At 39.1% G+C, this 23,215-nt stretch overlaps 1 protein-coding gene across 1 annotated transcript in view; it reads left to right on the top strand.

Moving 5' to 3' along the window:
- Window positions 1-20,620, top strand: part of LOC110563846 (beta-galactosidase-1-like protein 3) — a 40,069-nt gene extending 19,449 nt beyond the window's left edge. Inside the window, exons 10-20 of the mRNA XM_021661056.1 lie at window positions 3,388-3,472; window positions 5,660-5,797; window positions 6,329-6,409; window positions 6,883-6,989; window positions 7,811-7,951; window positions 8,278-8,349; window positions 8,846-8,924; window positions 9,368-9,455; window positions 9,735-9,846; window positions 20,309-20,425; window positions 20,555-20,620. Coding sequence (XP_021516731.1) covers window positions 3,388-3,472; window positions 5,660-5,797; window positions 6,329-6,409; window positions 6,883-6,989; window positions 7,811-7,951; window positions 8,278-8,349; window positions 8,846-8,924; window positions 9,368-9,455; window positions 9,735-9,846; window positions 20,309-20,425; window positions 20,555-20,620 — 1,086 coding nt within the window. The remainder of the gene's footprint in view (window positions 1-3,387; window positions 3,473-5,659; window positions 5,798-6,328; window positions 6,410-6,882; window positions 6,990-7,810; window positions 7,952-8,277; window positions 8,350-8,845; window positions 8,925-9,367; window positions 9,456-9,734; window positions 9,847-20,308; window positions 20,426-20,554) is intronic.
- Window positions 20,621-23,215: the final 2,595 nt, after the last annotated feature.

Genomic DNA, 23,215 nt, shown 5'->3' with positions numbered 1-23,215 from the left:
TGACAAAACGAAACAGGTAAGTAGCTACCAAACAGCCTAAGGTTTAAGCTAGAGTGTGTGTCGACTTGTGTCCTGTTCCATGTCCTGTCATTGGGTCTGTGTCTCTCTCGTGTCCACCCCCACCCCACGTCAAAAGCCCTGTCATGCTCTCCCCTCATTTTCCCCTGTCCTTCTCAGGGAAGAAGAGGCCCCTGAGTGCTACCAACTGACTCTGACACCTCAAGTCACAGCAGGACTAAGTGCATCCTCTCCCACTGAGGCCAGACCAAGGCAGCCCAGCTAGGGGAAAGGGATCCAAAGGCAGGCAACAAAGTCAGAGACAGCCCTTACTCCTGTTGGTCTCCTAACAACGTGATGGCCATGCTGCACATATGCTCCATAAGTGCTTGGGGTCTATGTCTAGCCCATGAAAGCTGTTTGGTTGGTGGTTCAGTCTTTGTGAGCCCTCGCTGGTCCAGATGAGTTGATTCTGTGGGTCTTCTTGTGGTATCCTTGACCCCTCAGACTCCCTGAATCCTTCCTCCCACTCTTCCACAAGACTCCCTGAGCCCTGCCTATTGTTTGGCTGTGGGTCCCTGCATCTGTTTCCATCAGCTGCTGAATGAAGCCTCTACTCTTTTTGTTGAAATTTAAAGTTGAATCTGACTTAGAGGTCACTCATAAATAAAAGGATGGGTTATTGAAAGACTGTGAGAAGGACCCAGAGAAGGAGGTGGTTAGTTCCTGGCTCCTCCTCCTCTGTTCACATCATATACCCAAAGAGATCAGAAGGGAATCTCAGCCAGGCATTGGAACAAAATCCCATTTGGATCGCTTCCTTTTTTCCTCATACAGCTTCTGAATATTAGTTCATAAGCAACTTGAGGAAGAAAGATTTTTTTTGTTGTTGTTGTTGCTTTTTGTTTTCTTATGGTTTCAGAGGGTTCAGTCCTGGCTTGCTTGGCCTTATGTGCTTGGGTAGAGCATCAAAACAGAGAGGATTCTGAAGGTGAGATAGGGTGAGGCCACAGGAAAAATACTCCAAAGTGCTCAACCCTCTTTCCGCTAAGAGTGCCCACCTCAAAAAGTTCCCAGAAACTCCCAAAACAATGCTACCTGATGGAGACAAAGCATTTAACATATGAGCACGGGGGTGGGGGTAGGGGGGAGATTTCATATTCAAACTCTGTGAGTAGTTAACATTGGCTAAGCACTCATGTGCCAGGCACTGTACTAGGTGTTCACTATTTTCCAACTCTCCCAGGGCAGAGTGGTAGGTACTGTTGTTGTGCCCACTTTATAAGGAAAACAGGACAAAAAGGAATGTAGAAATTTATGCACAGAGCTGGGATTTGATAGTCACATACATATGAGTGCTGCTGATTCAACGGGAGTATACTTTGCAATTATCACCAGAGTCAAAGCCACCTGCTAAGCACTGCTATTGCTCAAGCCAAAGACACCTGCGACAGTGCTGTAGGCAGTCACATTCCACAATGTCTCTGTCAGATGCTACCTGCACCTCTTGTCCAGCATTCCAGTAAGATATGGTCATGGTCTCTTTTGTTTATTTTAATTTTAGTTTTCATGGAGGGAAGCAAATAGAGCATCCCCAGCCAATTAATTGTCTTGTTGACATCTTTACATCTTTTCTCTCTCTCTCTTTTTTTTTATTAGATTAGTATCTGCCCTGAGGTTTTCTGGAGAGTAGTTTTTGTTCCCTGCCTCTTTGGATTGAATTTGCCTTGATTTACCTACTTTTTGTTTCTGGTTAAAATTTACATTACAATTTTCTCTTCATATAAATTTTTATTAACATCCGTTTTCCTATATTTACATCACACTGATTTGGTATATTATATTCCCATTGAATTAAAAAAATTTAAAACTTCTTTTGAGACTTTTCTTTATTCCATGTTTAAAATATGTTGTTAAAGTACCAAATCTTTGGGGACTTCCCAGTCATTCTTAATTTTCTTTTTTACATTTAGTGTGTGTGTGTGTGTGTGTGTGTTCATGCCATACTATACAGGTGAGGGAACTGGTTATTCCTTCCACCATGTGACCTCTGAGGAATGACCCCAGTTTATCAGTCTTGATTACAAGAGTCCTTACCTGCTGGGTCATCTCAGTACTGCATCATTATTTTTTGATTTCTGTCTTAGTACTGTTGCTGGTAATGAAAATAATTTGTATTATTTCTATTCTTATTTATTCACTGAAATTCATTTCATGTACAGAATACTGTCATTCTTGGTAAATTCTATGTGCATTTAAGAATAGTATGTACTTTGCTTTTGTTTTCAAGTTATGATTGATTTGTTTGTGTATTCATTGTTCTATTAATGGTTGTCTATGTATTTTAAGGGTCCCTTTAGGTACATCCACATTTAGTTTTTTTTTATTGGAAAATTGCATTTTGTATATTGTATTTTGTTGAGAAATTTATCCATTTACAATAGTGTAATGTACCTCCTATTTTTCTGAGCTCTAGTGTGTCTTATATTACACACATAGCAACTTTTAGTTAGTACTGCGTGTGTGTGTGTGTATGTGTGTGTGTGTGTGTATGAGAGACAGAGAGAGAGAAAGAGAGTATTAATGTGCAGACAAAATTTTAATACATTTTTCCCAAGAGCAGGGCTTGCTGTTAAAACATTACTGTTTGAACAAGAGCCTTTGTTGTTCAACTGATTTGAGAATGCCGGTGGAAATGGAATGAATGTAGTTATTAACTTGAAAGTATTTTGATCAAGAGTTTAGACATCCATAAAATAAGTTTGTAAAAGGTATGCCCACATTTTAAGTAAAAATAGGTTCTGGAGAGTTGGGAAATACATGACTTATATTTCTGTATTATTTGTGCTGATGAGGCTATTGTGATCACACCCATAACACAGTGCATTGGTTAGGAATGTGATTACAAGAGCTATGCTTGCCAGTTCAAATCCAAGCTCTAGCACTTCCAAGATGAGCTAAGCTGGACAGTAGCCTAAGTTGGAAGTAACCTCTGTTTTGTTTGTCCAATAGTAGTGCTAGTTTATCACTGTGGGGTGATTACATAGAACTACTTAAATAAAATGCTTTACTCAGTGCCTCAGAATAGTAGAAGTTCAATAATTACTAGCCATTTTGATGTATTAATAATTATTTTATTGTCATAAAAAAGATAAAATTCATAAACACATGAACATTTAAAATCTTTACATAGTAGTTTGTTGCAAAAAGTACAAGTAGGTGCTGTTAGAAATAAAAATTATATGAGTATGAGAGAGTTTGTATAAAAACAGGAAAATCTCTGAATTGGGATAAAGGTGGAAAACGTTGTTGGTGTTCTCACTTATGGTGTCACCTTATTCTGTTTATTTTCCTTTGTTACACTTAGTTTTTGACTTGCCTTGTTTCTAGACTGATAAACCCATTATGATCATGGAGTACTGGACTGGCTGGTATGACACATGGGGGAGTATGCACCATGCTAAAACTGCAAAGGGTAAGTGAATCGTAGTTTTTAACTCCGAGTCAGGAAGGCCTTATGCCAAGGATCATTCACACAGTGCTCTGTTTATTGACACATCTGTGCTGACAGAAATATTCATCCAATCTTTGCTAATTGCAAGCACTGCCATGCTTTGAAGATGACCTTCTGAGCACAAATTGTTAGATACCTACCCATTAACAATTTTACACTTGAGTGAAACAGCAGATGAATCCCACATTTCTCAGTTGTTTGCTGAAATGAAATAAGTCCAGAGAGAGATTTAGGCGGGAAATAGTTCTCTTTAGCTAGGAAAGGTGGACATCGAAGTGTCTCGGGGAGTTTGGCATTCCTACAAATGATTCTGGAACATTTTGCAGGACGTTTTACTTATCTCTAGAAAAGATGGCTCTATGGCATTGTCAACAAAGTGGTAGTGATTATTCATTGCCCATGAGCTGTGGGAGATGAGAACTTGGATCCTGGGTCCAGAGTGAGGACTTTAATCCCAATGCCTCAGCAGGAGCTATGAAATTGAGGCATCTGAGTCAAATGTTGCTTCTGAGTCAAAATGTCTGTCTACCACCCAATTTGGGTTATTTAACTTAGATACCCGCCAGTGGATGAATGGATGAAAAGAACGTGGTAAGAATGCCCAATGGTGTATTATCTAATCATCAAAGAAGAAACTCTGCCATCTTCAGCAACAGAGGGAGAACTGGGGTTCTCTGTGTGAAGTGAGGTTACCAGCTAAAGGATGAGAAATAGGACTTCTCTTTCATTTGTGGAAATTAAGACAAAATGTCGACCTTGTAGAAAAGGAGTGGAATGGTAGTTATTAGAGACTGAGATAGATGATGAGAGAAGGGAAGAAGCCCAGCGAGGAGCCCCAAAATGCAGTGAGAAGGGAGATGTTCGGTCTGGCTTTCTGTGCTTAGTGAGACAAGCACCTGTCAAGACAATCTGTGAGGAATTCACAATGACTAAGAAAGATGACTGTAAAGACCTAGCATAAAATGATCAATGGTTAACCAGACAGACACACTTCTTATCCTGGTTTGATTATTGCATTTTGTACACTTACAGCGAATTACCATCAAGACACCCATAAAGGCATACAAAGACCACATCTCAGTAAAGTAAGATGTAAAAAGTCCTACTCTCAACAGCAAAGAATGGAGGGAATCTAGGATTGTTGAAAAGATTTAATGCTGTCACTCAGAACAATGCCAGGCAATTTCCATTTATGCAAAAGCTGTGTTGCCACGAATGTATTTGGTTACAGTTATATGGAAAGCTCCCTTGTACTGAAATGGGAGAATTACCTAAGTATTGGTGACTGAGAAACAGACAATAGTTAGCTTTAGACTGCAAAACAGAAAAAACGCAACCCAAGGAAAGCATGACCACCATAACCATTAAAGACCCTATAAAAATAACATCAGTGTCACCCCTAAACCTGGCCATCATCACCAGCAATAATGTCACCAAGCAACAGATATGTGATCACTTGTATCTGGGCATAGAATCATTATTTCTACACAGAATGATGGTAAGTTACTTTTGATTGGTAGTAAAGCAAAAGCCAAGAGAGATAGCCATGTGTGGTCTTATAAACAGTAAAGAGCACAGCCAAAGCTGAGACCCATGCTGAGCTGCCATATTCCCACTTCCAATGGCACCCAGAGGGAAGAAAAGTGTAGTGTTAAACATGCTGGCAAGATGGAAGTTTCTGTGACCAAAGATTATAAACAGCCACAACACAGTAAAATGATGTGATGTTTTTATCTCAAGACCTCTACAGACATTGTCCTAGGAAGGTAGGAATGAGGGCATACTAGGTATTTGCAAATAATTTTAAAATGTAGATATTTATAAGACAAGAGTTTTAGGCTATCATTTAATATATGTGGTTTGGGGTAATTTGTATGAAAGCTATAGTGAAAAAGAGGAAGAAGAAGAAGAAGAAGAAGAAGAAGAAGAAGAAGAAGAAGAAGAAGAAGAAGAAGAAGAAGAAGAAGAAGAAGAAGAAGAAGAACTAGAAACTCCAGGACTTGCTTGTTTTCAAGAGTGGTTCTGGATAGTTCTACCTACTTAAGGGTAAAAAAGATGACAAGATTTTGATTGTGGTGGATAGAGCTGGAAATGGTAGTTTTCACCTAAGATCTCTTCCCTCTGTTTTTACCCCTCCTTTCCTGACAGATGTTCAACATACAGTATCTAGATTTATCAAATGTGGATTCTCCTTCAACATGTATATGTTCCACGGTGGAACCAACTTTGGTTTTATAAATGGAGCCCGGCAGGAATCGCAACACCTAGCTGTTGTAACTAGCTATGGCAAGTGATGATGGTGTGGTTATTTTTCTGGGATGGGTGGTCCTACAGCTTTTGGGAGGAGACTCCAGAGTTATGCTCTTATATCATGAGGTCTCAACAAGCAAACTGTGCTGTGTACTGAGGCTTTTCGTCTGCTTTCTTTTATTCTTTGACATTTATGCTGCCCTGCCAGCTGCCATTCTAGCAGTCAGGCTTCCCAGCTCTAAATGCTCTGCTTTGCTCTTGTGCACTGACCCCAGGGCTCTCAGAGCTACCTAGGCAGGACTAGGGTGATGGGTTGAAGGGACAGGGGTGTCTCTGAGAAAGTGAAAGGGCAGGGTGAGCCCCCTGTTTCTAGATAGGATTTGGGGAATGTTTCCAGATTGACATTCCACATCCACCTCCCAGCCTGTTATAGAATATGCCAGAGGTAGAGGATGTGTGTGCCTTCTAGCTCATCTTTGGTGGACCTGGCTTTTCACACATCCCCATGCTGTAGTAGGGCCTTCTGTGGAGGACCGCATATCCCAAACAGGAACCTCTATCTTGTAGACTATGATGCTGTACTGACCGAGGCTGGAGATTATACCGAGAAGTATTTCATGCTCCGGAAACTCTTTGCATCTTCTTCAGGTACTTGTCATCTCAACAGGAGGATAGCACTCTTGTGGGCTATCCATAATATTGCGTGTGGCTTACCAACTACATATGCAGAAAGAAAACTTACTATTTTGACATTAACTAAATACATCCAATTAGCTGTCCACTGAGGATTAGAACAGAGGGAAGAGCCAGCATCACAGAAGATAAAACATGGAGCTTTCTCCTAGTCCTCTTTCTCTATGTTCCTACCAGGTACACATATTTACTATGTGTTTGCTAGGTATGTTGCCTACCAGGAATCAATATTTCCTAGATATTTGTCCCTACCAGATCTGTGTGGATGCAAAATGGCTCAAATTATATTCCCTGGAGAAGTACTCCTATATCCTAGGATAAAGCTCTCTCTCTCTCTCTCTCTTTTCTGTCTCTGGATACAGAGGCTACAGATAGTTCTGGGACTGCTTAGAGAAAGGAATGTTAACTTCAGCTCATTCTCATTGCAGCAGGCTCCCTGCCTCCATTGCCTAGCCTTACTCCCAAGACTGTATATCGCTCTGTGATTCCATCATTCTACTTACCACTGTTTGATACTCTACCATACTTAAATAAGGTGAGAACTTCTTGGGCACAAGCATTGGGGTGGAGGGTGAGACCATGGAGAAACATAGGAGAAGGATGTAGGTCCCAGAAGAGATATTCTTTCAGGGAACTTTTTTATGGAGGAGTTTGAAAATTATTTTATTTGGCATTGTTTCTAAACCTGGAATTATTGGTCAAGAACTACCTGTTCCTTTGGAGAAGATGGTAAAGAACTTGAAGAATTAACATGAGAAAAGAGGCATAGCAGGATAGCCTACCTTAGGATTCTACTCCCAGCTTAGAAGGACTCAATTGATGAATGCTATTATAGGATTCTCAGTGGAAAAATCTCTGATTATGGATCCATGAAAGCAATATTCTTCATTACTCACTAGTTAGGCTTTACTTTTTTTTTTAATTCCATGTTTTCTCTACCTCTAAATGAGAAACCTGTCCTATTTGGAGAGATCAAACTCTTGAATTTATATTGACTTCACCTCCACGTTTCTATTTTAGACAAGAAGCAGTAAACAGTAAGTGGTCCACATAAGTCAATGTATGCTGAGTTCAAAATTCTCTCATCTTCAGTTATTTTGCAATACATTTGCTTAGTCTGTTGATTAATTTTTATGATTACATACAGTGAGGTCTTTATAATGCCATATTTCTCTGAATTTCTTGGACAGTAAATTATCATAGAAGTGTTGTCATAGCACCTCTTGTGTGATTGTTTTCATTTAAGGAATCTTTGAGGACTGCTGTGTGGTACAGCAAATAGTGACAAGATCCTTAGGAAAAGGATCGTGGCGTCTCCTCATTTTGTCTTCTGTTCCTGCCCTGTCTCCATCATAGCCTGTCACGTTATACACTCCAGTCACCATGGAGAATCTTCCGATAAACAATGGCAGTGGTCAGCCATTTGGATTGGTTCTCTATGAGACTTCCATCTGTTCTGGAGGCCGCCTCCTTGCTTCAGTTCATGATTCAGCACAGGTAGGCACCAGCAGATATTTCTGCCTGTGTGTAGCCTACCTCTGTTACTGAGGAGTGTAGCAACAGATTCACTTTACAATATGCTAGTATTTATTTTACCAATATGGTGTAATCATATGAAACATAGAGTCAAATCAAATAGACTTTTGTTATTTATTTTGATATAATTCACAGTCTTCTGGGGAGTCCTGTTCAACTTCTAGTCATCTGAGTACTAAAATCAATACCTGCCTTTCTCTTCATTATGACCACCATCTGTCGAAACTTTGGTTCCTCAGGTAGTCCTATTGACCAAATGTAATGTAATGTTGGCTCTATTTTTGTAGGTGTTTTTGAATAACATAAGTATAGGAATTCTGGATGAGCATAGTAAAATCCTGAATATTCCTAAAATCCGGGTAAGTGATCCCACAGTCCAGGAGATATCCTTGTCTGCCCCTTTATGAGCAGCCTGGTTCTGGGTTCCCACTGTGCTATTTCATCTCACATAGGACTGTACCAGGAAGTGTGTAGGACCATAATCTTAAGGGAGCTTTGGTGGCCTAAGGACCTAGAGGATGAATTATTTAGCGAGAGTGAAGTTCTCCTTAGGTCTCATTCAACCCCTGGCTCCTGTTTGGATTGCTGATCAAAACCAGGATGAAAGATTACTTTTTCCTGTCCTAACAGAACAGGAAAAAGAAAAGAGCAGATTAAGTATGGGATAGGAGCACAGTGGGGTTTTTGTGTGTGCGTGCATGCGTGCGTGCGTGTGGTGGTAGGGAGATGGGGTGGGTAGGTGAAATGTGAGTTGCTGGGCTCTAAACTTCTTCACCAAGTTTGTTGGGACTTGAAAAAAAGAATGGGTCCTAGAATATGAGATCTAAGGGACTATTTTGTTTATTTGCTAAGCAGGGTTGTCAGCTTCTGAGGATCCTGGTTGAGAATCAAGGTCGAATCAATTTCTCATGGAATATTCAAAATGAGCAGAAAGGTAGGCTTTGGTTCTGAGAGACAAGCAAAACTTCTCTTCATTTGCTTGATGCTCATAGTGGGGATGTTTTGGGGTTGAGAGAACAGAAATGACCCCCTGAGAAGTAGCCTACTTCAGTCGTCGGAATGATGATGTTGCTTTTTGGCTCCTCCTTTGTTCTGACTTTTTGTTATCTGTGGTGGGAAAGCAGAAGAACTATGCTGGACGCTGGCCCATCTTAGATCAGCACTCAGTTTTTTCTTATTTTTAGAAAAAATGGGGAATGTTTTTAGTAGTGTGAAAGCATACAACAAGAAAATTCACACAATAATATGTCAGTTCAATATTTGATCTCTTGGCTATATTTCTTGACAGAATGCATATTTAATCTTTATTTCTCTGTCCCCAATCTTGGTGAATATCCAGAACTCATTGCCAGTCTCTTCTCTGTTTCCCATCCACAGGATTAAATGAATTTATTAGCATCAATAAGGTTTTGCTGAGGAATTTCACCATTTATTCTCTGGACATGAAGATGAGTTTCTTCAACAGGTATGCTCCTTCCTACCTGAAATGTATACTGAGGACTGGAGAGGTAATGAATTTCTACTCTGCTGGAGAAAAGCCCCAGATTCAGACACATGAGGGGGTATATCCAGTTATCAGATGTTTTACTTCAGCACTAGAATCGAAGAGGTGTCCTGCTTGCCACGTTAATAGTGACTGTTCAATGTCAATGGAGCCTTGATCTCTGTGATAGAAGGTTGGGTCATTACTGGAAGAAGAGCTGGAAAAAGTTTTCCTCAGCCTCACCTTTGACCCTTTTTCCAGGCTCCGCCTTGCCACCCCAAGGCTTGCTCCAGAGTATTACATAGGCCCTGCCTTCTACTGGGGAACCTTGAATGTTGGCTTTTCTCCCAAGGACACCTTCTTGGACCTTCCAGTAAGTGAGCCTCCTCTTCTTCTCTGATGTTGTAGATGTGTGTTTTCTTTTAAGATATAGTTTATTTTGAAAATTATGTCTATGTGTTTGTTTGCATACATGTGAATGTGCATGGCCTCTCCAGGGGGTTAGGAAAGGGAGTCAGAGCCCCTGGAGTTGGAATCATAAACAGTTGTGAGCTCTCTGACATAAGTACTGGTAGCTGAATTTCAGGTCTTCTATATGAGCAGTATGTCATATACTGCTCATCCACCTCTTTAGTCCAACACATATTCTTTTAAAGACTCTAGGATATTACAGAAGAGGTGGCAGAAAGAGCTCAAGAGGCATGGTTGACTGCAAGCACACAGTGTCTCTGGATACAGCAGAGCAGACAGACATATGAACTCAGAGGGACAGTGACAGTATGCACAAGAGCTGTGCAAACCCAAGCATGGAGGGGTAGTCAGGCATGAAGTTTTACTCCTTTAGCTGAGGAGTTCCTGGCAATTCCTAGCTCTTGGGAGTTGTTGGTAATTCTATCATGATCCAGTGGAAGGGAACATGTCCACGAATATTTGGGAAACACAAATTGACACTGATCAGGGGAAAACAGCTTGTTTAGTGGGAAGGGAGGCAGTGAGGAGAGTTGAGGGAGGGAGGCTGAACATAGTCAGAATGTATACAAAATTCTTAGAGAAATAGTATATATATTATATATATAAATAAAAATGTTAAAAAAACCTAAAGCAAATAAATCTTAAGCAAAGCCATGATATACCTAGAGGAACATTTGCCTTTTTCACCCCTTCTTTACTTCTAATAAGCTGTATGGTTTTTCTCAATCATCCTAATTTATCATTAGTTAGAAAGTATATGAAAATACAATTGAAAAAGTCAAACAATTGTAACATCTACAGAACAAATGGCAGACTCTCTTTCAGACTTTCCACATTCCAATTCATATCTGTGTTTTCCAAAGGTATGTATTTATATGTAAGTGTGATTAAATATGTAACACATAAAATTTCTTCTTGATTAGTCTTCTGAAGGCTTGTGAATTTAGTCTTTTCCAAAAGCCAAATGGTACTTCCATTGATAATTTATATTGTTTTTTTTTTAATCTCTATTGCATCTTTTATCCACTTCTTGCTATTTTTTTTCCACTAGCTTGAATTTGTGGCAATGTGCCTGATCTGGCTCAGTCTTCTGGGTGTTGGGAATACAGACATGAACTGCCACACTGGGGTTTTCTGTTGTTTTTTTAAATTGGGTTTGGGTCTTTCATCTTCTTCTTCTTCTATACATTTACTGTATCTGAGAATGCTACATATTAGTAGCTTTTCTGATTTTAATTGTCATATTTTTTTTCTAGAGGAAGAATTCAAACATTTCTTGTTACTATTCTGTGACTGTTGTATTCCCTTAGTTTTCAATTGTCCTGGGGAGAGTTCACTGCTCTTTCATTTCTGAAAGACAAATTTTCTAGATATAGTATTCTTGGTTGACATATTTTTCCCTTTTGGACTTTAAATGTGTTACCTCATTCACTTCTGCCTGCAAGTTTTCCTCTGAGAAATGTACAGCTACCCTGTTGAAGATTCTCTTCTGTGCTGCTTGGTGATTTTCTTACTGATTCTGAATTCTCTTTGAAGGATTGTTGGTTTGCTAATAATATGCTCCAGAGGAGACTTTTCTTGAAAGAATGTAATTGAGGTTTTAGGAAATTCCTGGTTATCTGAGTCTTTCTCAATATTTGTGCAATTTTTACTATTATTTTACCAAGTAGATTTCAATGCCTCTTCTTATCTCCATTTCTACTGTGATATGAACATTTTGCTTACCGACATTTCATAATTTTAATGGGCTGTCTCCTCCTTCCTTTTTTTTTTGTCTCTACCCTCTCTTTCCTTCTTCCTCCCTGACCATTGGAATATTTCAAAAGATCAGTGTTGAAGTTCAGAAATTCCATTTGATCTGATCTGTTGTCAAAACTTTCAACCCTGTTTCTTATTTACATTTTAACTTCTTTGGCTCCAAGATTTCTGCTTGCTTCTTAAAAATAACCTCAAATACTGTGGTTTATATCATAAATAGATATGCCTTAAATCAATAGGTATGCATAAATATATAGGTGTTGTAATAAAACAATACAAAAGAAACAAATTATTGTGTTATGAGAGATCCTAAGCCTTACTTTAGCTTACATTAGAATGATAATAATAGTAATAATAAATTAATTCTCTATCCTTTTATACAGCATACCTAACCAGCCATAGCTTCCCTCTAGAGTGAAGAGCAACAAATCTTGGCATGGTGGGCAAGAGTGGCAAATTTGTTAATAGCTAAATGAGACAAATGCCCTTGATGGATGAGCAAAACCCTTTTTGAGATAAAGAAGCCCATCATAACTAGAAGTGCTTTTGTCTCCCATCTTAATGACATAAGCTGATTGTGCCCCAAAGTGTTTCTTTTAACATTTCAAACATGTGCCCCATGACCTTGAAGTTATGCCTAGGAATGTGTTCACCATCCTTTCTTACTGAACTGTGACATTAAACTGAGCACGCTCATTAACATATATATTAAACTGAGCTTGCTCATGAATGTGTTTTATTTCAAATGCTTTACTTTGTATGCCTCATATGCAAATATTCATAGGCTTCCTAACTGAAGTCTCCAGAACAATCTAGACAATGACATTTATTCTGGTACTCTGAGGACTATTTTAAAAACCAGGATGCCTGTCTTCTAATCTTTGTTTATTTGTTTTTGATACAGAATTTCTCTGCAACAGCCTTGGCTGTGTTGGAACTCTGTAGAACAGAATGGCCTCAAACTCATAGAGATCCACTTGCTTCTGCCTCTTGAGTACTGGGATTAAAGGCATGAGTCACCACCCCTGGCTGTCTTCTAATTTTTTTAAAAATGAAATTTAAGCTTAGAAAAAGTGGGAATGAAAACAGAAGAGGCAGTTGTGAGAGCATGTATTATCTTTGATGAGCCTGAATAGAGTCTAAAGGGATTTGGTTATCGAGTACTACTTTGGCCAAGGAATTTATCCTTCACTATTGAGCAGAAATGGGCCAGGCCATTAGGTATCTTCTTTAGAGTTTTAAATCATGTGTTCATGAGCCCCCCACTAGGGCAGAAAATGTTCTTCAATATGTATCCTAGAATCTATTTTCCTAGTTCCCAGGCATATATTAAGAGGGCTTTCTGAATTCTCAAGAACAATGTTGGTGAGCTGGGTCAATGTTTACTTTCTTGGGATGGTAGTTAGAATTGTCATCAGATGCCTCAACAGAGAAGTTTGCCAAACTTTTCAGATCTCTAAACTCACATACACATATATACACACGTATACGGTATATACAAACCTCCACCAAAAAAATGACCATCCTGTCTCTAGTACATTGGTTCTGTGCTCTCTTTACTCTGTCTGGTATAATAAATCCAGGGGGTTATGCTTGAATGAGTATTCAATAAGGTTGTGATAGTTTGAGTAAGAATGGCTCCCATGACTTCATATATTTGAATGCTTAGTAATCATGGAAGGGCACTATTTGAAAAGAATTAGGAGGTGTGGACTTGTTTGAGGAAGCGTATCATTAGGGGTGGGCTTTGAGGTTTCAAAAGCACATATCAGGTCCAGTCTTTCCTCCCCCACCCCCACCCCATGGATCGGGATGTAGCTTCTAACAATTCTTCCAGCATTGCCATGCCTGCCACCATGTTCTCTGCTTTGATGACAAGAGAATAAGCCTCTGAAACTGTAAGTAAGCACCTAGTTAAGTGTTTTCTCTTATAAGAGTTGCTGTGGTCATGGTGTCTCTTCACAGCAATAGGACAATGATTAAGGCAAAGGTCTTGCACTCACTGGGTTAAGCTACTTCTCTTGGTCATTGTTCTATTGCTCTGAAGAGACACCATGACCACAACAGCTCCCATAAAGGAAAGCATGTAATTGGGGCTTACGTACAGTTTCAGAGGTTTAGATCATTATCATCATGATGGGAAGCAGGGCTATATACAAGCAGACATATTGGTGGAGAAGTAATTGATAGTTCTACTTCTGAATCCACAGGCAGCAGACTCTAGGTCTGTTGTGGGTTTTTTTAAATTTTATTTTATTTTATTAATTACACTTTATTCACTTTGTATACCCCCCATAAGCCCCTCTCTCCTCTCCTCCCGGTTCCACCCTCCCTCCTCCTTCTTCATGCATGCCCCTCCCCAAGTCCACGGATAGGGGAGGTCCTCCTCTCCTTCCTTCTGATCTTAGTCTATCAGATCACATCAGGAGTGGCTGCATTGTCATCTTCTGTGGCCTGGTAAGGCTGCTCCCCCCTCATGGGGACGTGTTCAAAGAGCAGGCCAATCAGATTATGTCAGAGGCAGTCCCTCTTCCCATTAGTATGTAACCCACTTGGACACTAAACTGCCATGGGCTACATCTGTGCAAGGGTTCTAGGTTATCTCCATGCCTTGTACTTGATTGGAGTATGAGTCTCTGGGAAGACCCCTGTGTTGAAATTTTCTGGTTCTGTTGCTCTCCTTGTGGAGTTCCTGTCCTCTCCAGATCTTACTATTTCCCACTTCTTACATAAGATTCCATGCACTCTGCCCAGCAGTTGGCTATAAGTCTCAGCATCTGCTTTGATAGTCTGCAGGGCAGAGCCTTTCAGAGGCCCTCTGTGGCAGGTTCCTAGGTTGTTTCCTGTTTTCTTCTTCTTCTGATGTCCATACTCTTTGCCTTTTGAGATGGGGATTGAGCGTTTTAGTCAGGGTCCTCTCTCTTGATTAGTTTTTTAGATGTACAGGTTTTAGTAGGTTTATCCTATGTTATATGTCTATATGAGTGAGTATATTCTGTGTGTGTCTTTCTGCTTCTGGGACAGCTCACTCAGGATGATCCTTTCCAGGTCCCACCATTACCTGCAAATTTCATGATTTCCTTATTTTTCATTGCAGAGTAATACTCCATTGTGTAGATGTACCACAATTTCTGCATCCATTCTTCAGTTGAGGGGCATCTGGGCTGTTTCCAGCTTCTGGCTATTACAAATGAAGCTGCTACAAATGTCCTTATTGTGTACTTGAGCCCCTTTTGGATATATGCCTAAGAGTGGTATGGCTGGATCATGAGGAAGCGCTATTCCTAGTTGTCTGAGAAAGTGGATCCAGTCTCACCCTCCCTTTCTCTTCTGTCCTATTTCCCTCCCCTATTCCTCAGGAAGGGGGAGCTCTCCTCTCCTACCATCTGACCCCAGACTATCAAATCTCATTAGGAGTGCTTGCATCCTCTTCCTATATGGCCTGGCAAGGCTCCTCCACTAGGGGTAACTGATCAAAGAACTGGCAACAGAGTCCACGTTAGATACAGCTCCTGCTCCCCTTACTAGGAAACCCACATGGAGACTGAGCTGCTCATTGGCTACATCTGAGCAGGGGGGTCTAGGTCCTCTTTATGCATGGTCCTTCGTTGGTGTGTCAGTTTTCACAAGCCCATGGGCCCAGGTTTGTTGGCTCTGCTGGTCTTCTTATGGAGCTCCTATTTCCACTGGGTCCTTCTGTTCCCCAACACCCTCTGCCCTGTCCAAAGTTTGGCTGTGAGTCTCAGCATCTCCTTTGATCCCCTGCTGGGTGGAGTCTTTCAGATGACATTATGATAGGCTCTCATCTTGTTCCCTTTCTTCAACCACTTCCTGTGTCTATTCTATTTGCCCTTCTGAATGAGAGTTAAGCATCCTTCCTAGGGTCCTCCTTGTTATTTAGCTTCTTTAGGTTTGTGGATTGTAGTATGATTATCTTGTTATTATACGGCTAATATCTGCTAATAAGTTAGTATATTCTATGTATGTCTTTCTCGTTCTGAGTTACCTCACTCAGGATGATCTTTTCTAGTTCTATCCATTTGCCTGCGAATTTCATGATTTCCTTATTTTTAATAGCTTAGTACTATTCCATGTGTAAATGTACCACAATTTCTGCATCCGTTCTTTGGTTGAGGGACATCTAGGTTGTTTCTAGATTCTGGCTATTATGAATAAAGCTGCTATGAACACAGCTGAGCAAATGTCCTTGTTGTATGGTGGAGCATCTTTCTGGTATATGCCCAGGAATGGTACAGTGATGTCTTCCAATAGCACTATTCCCAATTTTCTGAGAAAGCACCAGATTGATTCTGAAAGTGTTTGTGCACATTTGCACTCCTGCCAGCAATGGAAGAGCACTCCCCTTTCTTCATATCCTCACCAGCATGTGTGCTGTCCCTTGAGTTTTGATCTTAGCCATTCTAATGGGTGTAAGATGGAATCTCAAAGTTGTTTTGATTTGCATTTCCCTGATGGCTAAGAACATTGAGCACTTCTTTAAATGTTTCTCTGCCACTTGATATTCCTCTGTGGAGAATTCTCTTTTAGTTCTGTGCCCTATTCTTTAATTTGATTATTTCGTTTGTTGGAGTTTAATTTCTTGAATTCCTTATATATTTTGGATATTAGGATGTAGGGTTGGTGAAGATATTTTTTTCCAGTCTGTAGGCTGTTGTTTTGTTCTGTTGACAGTATCCTTTGCTTTTCATAAGCTTTTTTGTTTCATGAAGTCCCATTTATTAATTGTTGATCTTAGAGCCTGGGCTGTTGGTGTTCTGTTCAGGAAGTTGTCTCTTGTGATAATGAGTTTGAGACTATTTTCCACTTTTTATTCTAGTAAATTTAGTGTCTGGTTTTATGTTGAGGTCTTTGATCCACTTGTACTTTAACTTTGTGCAGGGTGATAAATATGGATCTATTTGCATTTTTCTACATGTAGATATCCAGTTAGACCAGCATCGTTTGTTGAAGTTGTTGCCTTTTTCCCATTGTGTGTTTTTGGCTTCTTTGTCAAAAATCAAGTGCTAGTAGATTTGTGAGTTCATTTTCTGGGTCTTCAATACGATTCCATTGATCCACCATTCTGTTTCTATGCCAGTGTCATGCAGTTTTTATTACTGTTGCTCTGTGGTACAGCTCGAGACCAGGGATGGAGATACTTCCGGAAGATTTTTTTTTATTGTACAGGATTGTTTCAGCTATTCTGTTTTGTTTGTTTGTTTGTTTGTTGTTATTTTTCCATGTGATGTAGGGAATTGTACTTTCAAGGCCTGTAAAGAATTGTGTTGGTATTTTGATGGGAAATTGCATTGCTGTAGATTGCTATTCGTAAGATGGCCATTTTCACTATGTTAATTCTGCCAAGCCATGAGTACGTGAGGTCTTTCCATCTGGTATCTTCAAATTTTTCTTTTTCAGAGACTCAAAGTTTTTTTTTTTAATTTTTTTTCTCATACAAGTCTTTCACTTGCTTGGTTTCGGTTACATCAAGATACTTTGAGTGTGTGTGTCTATTATGAAGGGTGTTGTTTCCCTAATTTCTTTCTCAGCCCACTTGTCTTTTGTATACAGGGGAGCTCTGTTTTTTGTTTGTTTGTTTTTAGTTAATTTTGTATCCATCCATTTTGCTGAAGGTGTTTATCAGCTGTAGGGGTTCCCTGGCAGAAGTTTTGTTTTCACTTATGTATACTATCATATCATCTGCAAATAGTAATACTTTGACTTCTTCTGTTCCAATTTGTGTTCCCTTGGTCTCTTTTAGTTGTCTTATTGCTCTGTCTGGGACTTCAAGTACTGAAAAGATACAGAGAGAATGGGTAGCCTTGCCTTGTCCCCGATTTCAGTGGAAGTGATTTAATTTTCTCTGTTTGGTTTGATGTTGGCTTTGGACTTGCTGTATATTGCCTTTACTATGTTTAGGTATGTACCTTATATCTCTGATCTCTCCAAGACTTTAAACATGAAGGAGTGTGGCAGCATCTAAGGAGATGATCATGTGGCTTTTTTTCTTTCAGTTTGCTTATATGGTAGATTATATTGATGGATTTCCATATGTTGAACCACCCCTGAATGCCTGGGATGAAGCCTACTTGGTCATAGTAGATGATATTTTTAATGCGTTCTTGGATTTGTTTTGCAAGTATTTTATTGAGTATTTTTGCATCAATGTTCATAAGTGATTGTTCTGAAATTGTCTTTCTTTGTTGCATCTTTGTGTGGTTAAGGTATCAAGTTGACTGTGGCCTCATAGAATAAGTTTGGTAATGTTCCTTCCATTTCTATTTGGCAGAATAGTTTGAAGAGCTGGTTGAATTCTGTACTGAAATCTTCTGGTCCTGAGCTTTTTTGGTTCAGAAATTTTGATGACTGCTTCTATTTTCTTAGGGGATATAAGAAAATTTAATTTGTTTACCTGATCTTTATTCAACTTTGGTAAGTGGAATCTGTCAAGAAAATTGTCCATTTCATTTAGATTTTCAAATTTTGTGGCATATAGGCTTTTGAAGTAAGACCTAATTATTCTTTGGATTTTCTCAGCATGTGTTGTTATGTCCCCTTTTCATTTCTGATTTTGGTGATTTGGATAGTGTCTCTCTGGCATTTAGTTATTCTCAGACTTTTGTATCAAAGACTTTTTGCCTAGTGGCAAAGACTTTTTGCCTCAGTGCTCACATACAATGAGACCATTATGTAACCAGCTTGACATTTAATCATAGACCTGGTCCATCTATAAATTATATTTTTTTCCTTACTTGGCCAGAGCTCAGTCTGAACTTTTTTTTTCTTTCTGCTTGACATAGCTAGTTATTAGCTCAGAGCAATCACACATTAGAGGCTCTTGGGAAACAGGTAACAGAGTGCCTGGATTAAGGTTCTGGCAGGATTTTATAGTAAAATGATGTGTGTGTGTGTGGGGGGGTGTGAGTCTGTTGACTGAGAATGGTACTGTAACCTTTATTCACTTATTAGTCAGAGATAGCTTTGTTTCCAGAACACTAGAGACCATGGCTGCCCTGTAACCAGTATTTTGTTGTCTTTTGCTGAATAGCGAAGCTTAAGCAACTGTGCTTAAGCATGGCAACTAACCCCAAAGAGATATCTAAAGGTTGAGATGCCACCACTTTTCTTAAGGGGACCACCATTTGTATCAACACTAGCAAAAATCTAAGCCTTTTCAAAATAATATTTTTAAATGATTATGCAATTACATAATTTCCTCCTTCCCTTTCCTCCCTGTGGCCCCTCCCATATATACCCCTTGTTTTCTCTCAAATTCATGACCTATTTTTTAAAATTGTTGAGTATATATATTCATAAATATGGAAATATAACCTGCTCAGTCCATATATTACCTGTATGTACATGGTCTCAGAGAATGACCACTTAATATTTTTATATGAATGTAAATTAAATGACTTACTTATGTCCAGTAGACCCTATGTGGGAACATTCGTTAGTGGTCTCTTGGGTTTACCAAAACTGTGATTATCTTGTTTATCCCTATTTAAATAAACCTGTGTTTAGGTCTTTCAGATAGTTTTAGGAAGGCTTTACAGTATACACGACATTGGAATCAAATAGAATTTTGCTCCTTAGGGTGACTACGTCACTTAGCTGCTCACATATTAATGCCTCTGATGAATGAACTATATTTTTTTTTCATCCTTTTCTAGGGTATAGTCCCTTAGAGTCCCAACCCAGAGAGTACATTATTTGATGAACTTCTTTGACAAATATATTTTCACCCTTTGTGAGGCTAAGGAAGGGTCTATTTAAGTTCTCAGCTGCTCTCCTTGGATAAGATGTCCCTAGTGGAATGAAACCGCTAGGAAGCCTCCTTGTTTCTTTGTTTTCTTGTCCTAAATATTTTTTCTGTAACTATTTGATGTAATTCCAGTAAATTATAGATGATTATGTTCAGCCTGGAGAAATGGCTTAGCCATTGAAAGCACTGGCTGCCCATTCAGAGGATGGTTCTTAGCACCCATATGGTGGCTCAAAACTGTTTAACTCCAGTACCTGTATCTGATGCCTTCTTATAACCTCACCTAGAACCAGACATGTGAGGTGCACATACATACATTGAGACAAAATACTCATACCTATACAATTAAAATAAATAAACATAAAAATATAATAACCTTATAACCTTAACTCCAGTATCTGATGCCTTCTTATAACCTCACCTAGAACCAGACATGTGAGGTGCACATACATACATTGAGACAAAATACTCATACCTATACAATTAAAATAAATAAACATAAAAATATAATAAAAACAAAAAGACTATGTGTAGCTTTGCCCATCATTGTTAGAAGCACAGTTTATTTGTTTACCTTGCTCTTATTTTGGAAATGAAAATCCCTGCTTAAAAAAAAATGTAGCACAGACATCGTTCAACTGTACCACAGTGGCATCTCCAGGAAAGGGGTGGCTCCATTGTCTTCTTTCTTATTCTCAGACTGTGGGGAAGAAGTTTTAGATGTTTTCTCTTCTAAGTTGCTTTCATACTGAGTACCACTGGTCTCCTTATTCTTGCTCTTTCACCACATTGTTTTGCTTTCTCTTTATATTTTTATCTCTCAAACCCCTGTTCCTTTCAGAACTGGACTTATGGGTTTGTGTTCATCAATGGACGCAATCTTGGCAGATATCACAGCATTGGACCTCAGCGAACACTGTACCTTCCTGGTCCCTGGCTTCATCCAGAAGATAATGAAGTGAGTTACCCAACCCTGCCTCAAGGTGTCATAAACTCTTAGATGGGTCTTTGTTCTTAACTTCCAGTGTTTCCTTCATTCTATATAGCTTGCTTGACTATTCTCACCCCCAGTTTTCTTTTCTTCCAGATCGTCGTGTTTGAGATGATAAATAAGGGTTTTTGCATCCAGACTACAAACAAACCCCAGCTGTAATACACACAGCTCATCCTCAATTGTTGGATTCATTACAGAATACTCAGACTATTTAGCACTAATAATATTGAATATAGTATTACCCTCAGAAAAATATGAAAATAACCTAAATACCCAGAGAAATTGTAACATATTCCATACTATTCATTTAATTATTATTTTTAGGCTATAATCTTCAAGATATTTGATAAACAAATTTATCTAGTTAAATGCTTAATTCTTAGTAGGTTCCTATTCTGTGTCCAGATGTGTTTTTAAAAAGGAACAAAATAAAAACAAATTTAACTTCTGCTATCTCATGCTCAGTTGGGAGGAAAAGAGTTATCTTTAATTTAGGGGAGATTAAGCAAAAGAGAGTATTGAAATAGTGACTTGGAAATGCATGGTCTTGTGTGTGTGTCTGTGTGTGTATTGGAGGAGAAGAAAAAAATAGGTCAATGATCAATGTCTTTAGGCATTTCTCTGTCCTGTTTGTCTTGATGGTGATCTCTTGGGTGGCATCCAATCAAAGATCAAACAGTAATTTGTTTTGGTTCATAAATATGTAACTGCAAAGCCTGACACTGAGCCAGCATAGTTTATTCCTTCTTGATTTTCTGGGTATAGTGGGGCCTCTTACCGTGCGCAGGGATTGATGAGATTAATACACATCCATGAATAATCCAACCAATCTTCTCAAATCACACCATGTGAAGCCACCATAGTCCCTTATGTAAAGAACACACTGGTCCATCTTCCAACCATTAACCCTTTATAAGACCTTGTTACCTTGTTTGTCATAGGGCCCATGGACTTCAAGCAGTGGTAGTAAGTGGCAAGTCAGATGTTCAAGGAGGGAAGAAACCACTTCTTTTTACAGATACCAGTTTTGATTATCAAAGTATTACTTGTTTTCAATAAAAATGAAAATCTAGAAGAATGATGCTGATCAAATAGTCTTTTAAAAAAGATTTTTCACTGTTTTTTTTTTTTTTTTTTTTTTTGTGTGTGTGTATGTGTACATGTGAGAATATCCCTGGAAACCAGGGATGCTGGATTCCCCTGGAGCTGTAGTTGCAGGTAGTTTTGAGCCATCCAACATGGATTCTGGGAATAGAGTCTGGTTCCCTGCAAGAACAGTGCACACTTACTGGCAGAGCCCTGTCTAGTCACCAGTCGTTTCTTTTAAAGTAAGAAAAAGTCTGTGAGAATCAGAAGGCTTTAGCAGCTGTTATTATCTGAGATTCTAGAGTCTTAGGTTTGAAATAGTTTATAAAAACATTGGTAGAGTAGCATAAGGGAGGGAGATGGACGTAATTCATAATAGCTAGAATATCATGCGTGCGTAACTGAATCTCAGCTCTCAAGAGGTTGTTTCTTTGGTTTTGTATTTTATCCATCACATTTCTTTTTAAATACTACACATTTCTTCTTTGACTTTTTCTCCTTTATAAGCAGTATGAAATAACTATAAATATGCATTTGCACTGGACAGTTAAGAATACAAAATTCAGATGTTACAGGGCTATTTACATACCTCATCGGAAGTTTTGGTGGGTTTATGTGGGTATGCTTTTGTTGTAGTTCCAAGTGTGGGATGCAGAAATGCTTTCTCTAGAGCTGATAGCAGCCTCGCGAAAGGCAAATGATCCTTGTCAATAGGAAACTGTCTCGTGTGTGGGGGCTGTGTGGTTTTTTCTAGCCTTTCAGCTGGACACATATCCTTGTGTGGTCCTTAAGAAGGTATAAATAGGAGCCCACTGACACAGAGAGATTGCTTTTCATTGCTTCCCTACGCTTTGCTTCACCCCTGGAGAGAAAAGCTCTGGAGAACTCTTTGTGCCATTTCTGCTGAATCCTGTTGCTGTACATTGCTTTTGCTATTGCTGGATTGCTGTTTTTTCTGTTTGACTGGACTGCTGGTATCCTGGCAATCAAGAGTACAATCGCTCCAAGGAACTACTTCTAATGAAGTCCACATCTCCTATCCACATTAACCTTTCTCTCCTACCTGGTGTTGGGGTGTTGGATGGGATTGGGATGGAAAAGGGGGAAAGAGATGTAAGAAACCCCCTAAATAAAGTTGTTTTAAAAAAGTTAAAGCCTACAGAATACTGATAAAATCTCATTGAATTTTTGATAATCTGATACTGTATAAGATATCAGGGCACAGAGGAAACTAAAACACTTCAGCCTGGTGAAAATCAGTGACATTACCCAGCTTCAACACTAGCATGGTTCCATATCTGAAAACTTTCCTTCCTATGAAGTCATGTTCCATTCCAAGCCAGATTTGAAACTTCAAAACCAGCCAATTAAACCAACTAAGTAAAGAGAATGATGTTCTTATTTTTCAGGACCTTAACACCAATAGCTATAAAGGTGATTTAGTGACATGACACTGAACATTGGGTGGTGATATTAAGTGTTAATTTTAATTTATATATTCCATTTTAAACTGTAGCTTTCTTGGACCAACTCATAATAGAATCCAGCATTGATTCTCCAAACTACCATGCAGAGTCTAAACAAGTCAGTAGGATGAATTATTAGCACAGACAATAGATTTGGACTGTAAGTATAGAGGTGTCTTCCACTTTCTTTTATCTCTATCAT

Source organism: Meriones unguiculatus, chromosome 1 (assembly GCF_030254825.1).
Source record: "Meriones unguiculatus strain TT.TT164.6M chromosome 1, Bangor_MerUng_6.1, whole genome shotgun sequence".
Taxonomy (NCBI): domain Eukaryota; kingdom Metazoa; phylum Chordata; class Mammalia; order Rodentia; family Muridae; genus Meriones; species Meriones unguiculatus.
Note: the sequence above shows the minus strand (reverse complement) of the source record. Positions and strands in the feature narration are given on the sequence as shown.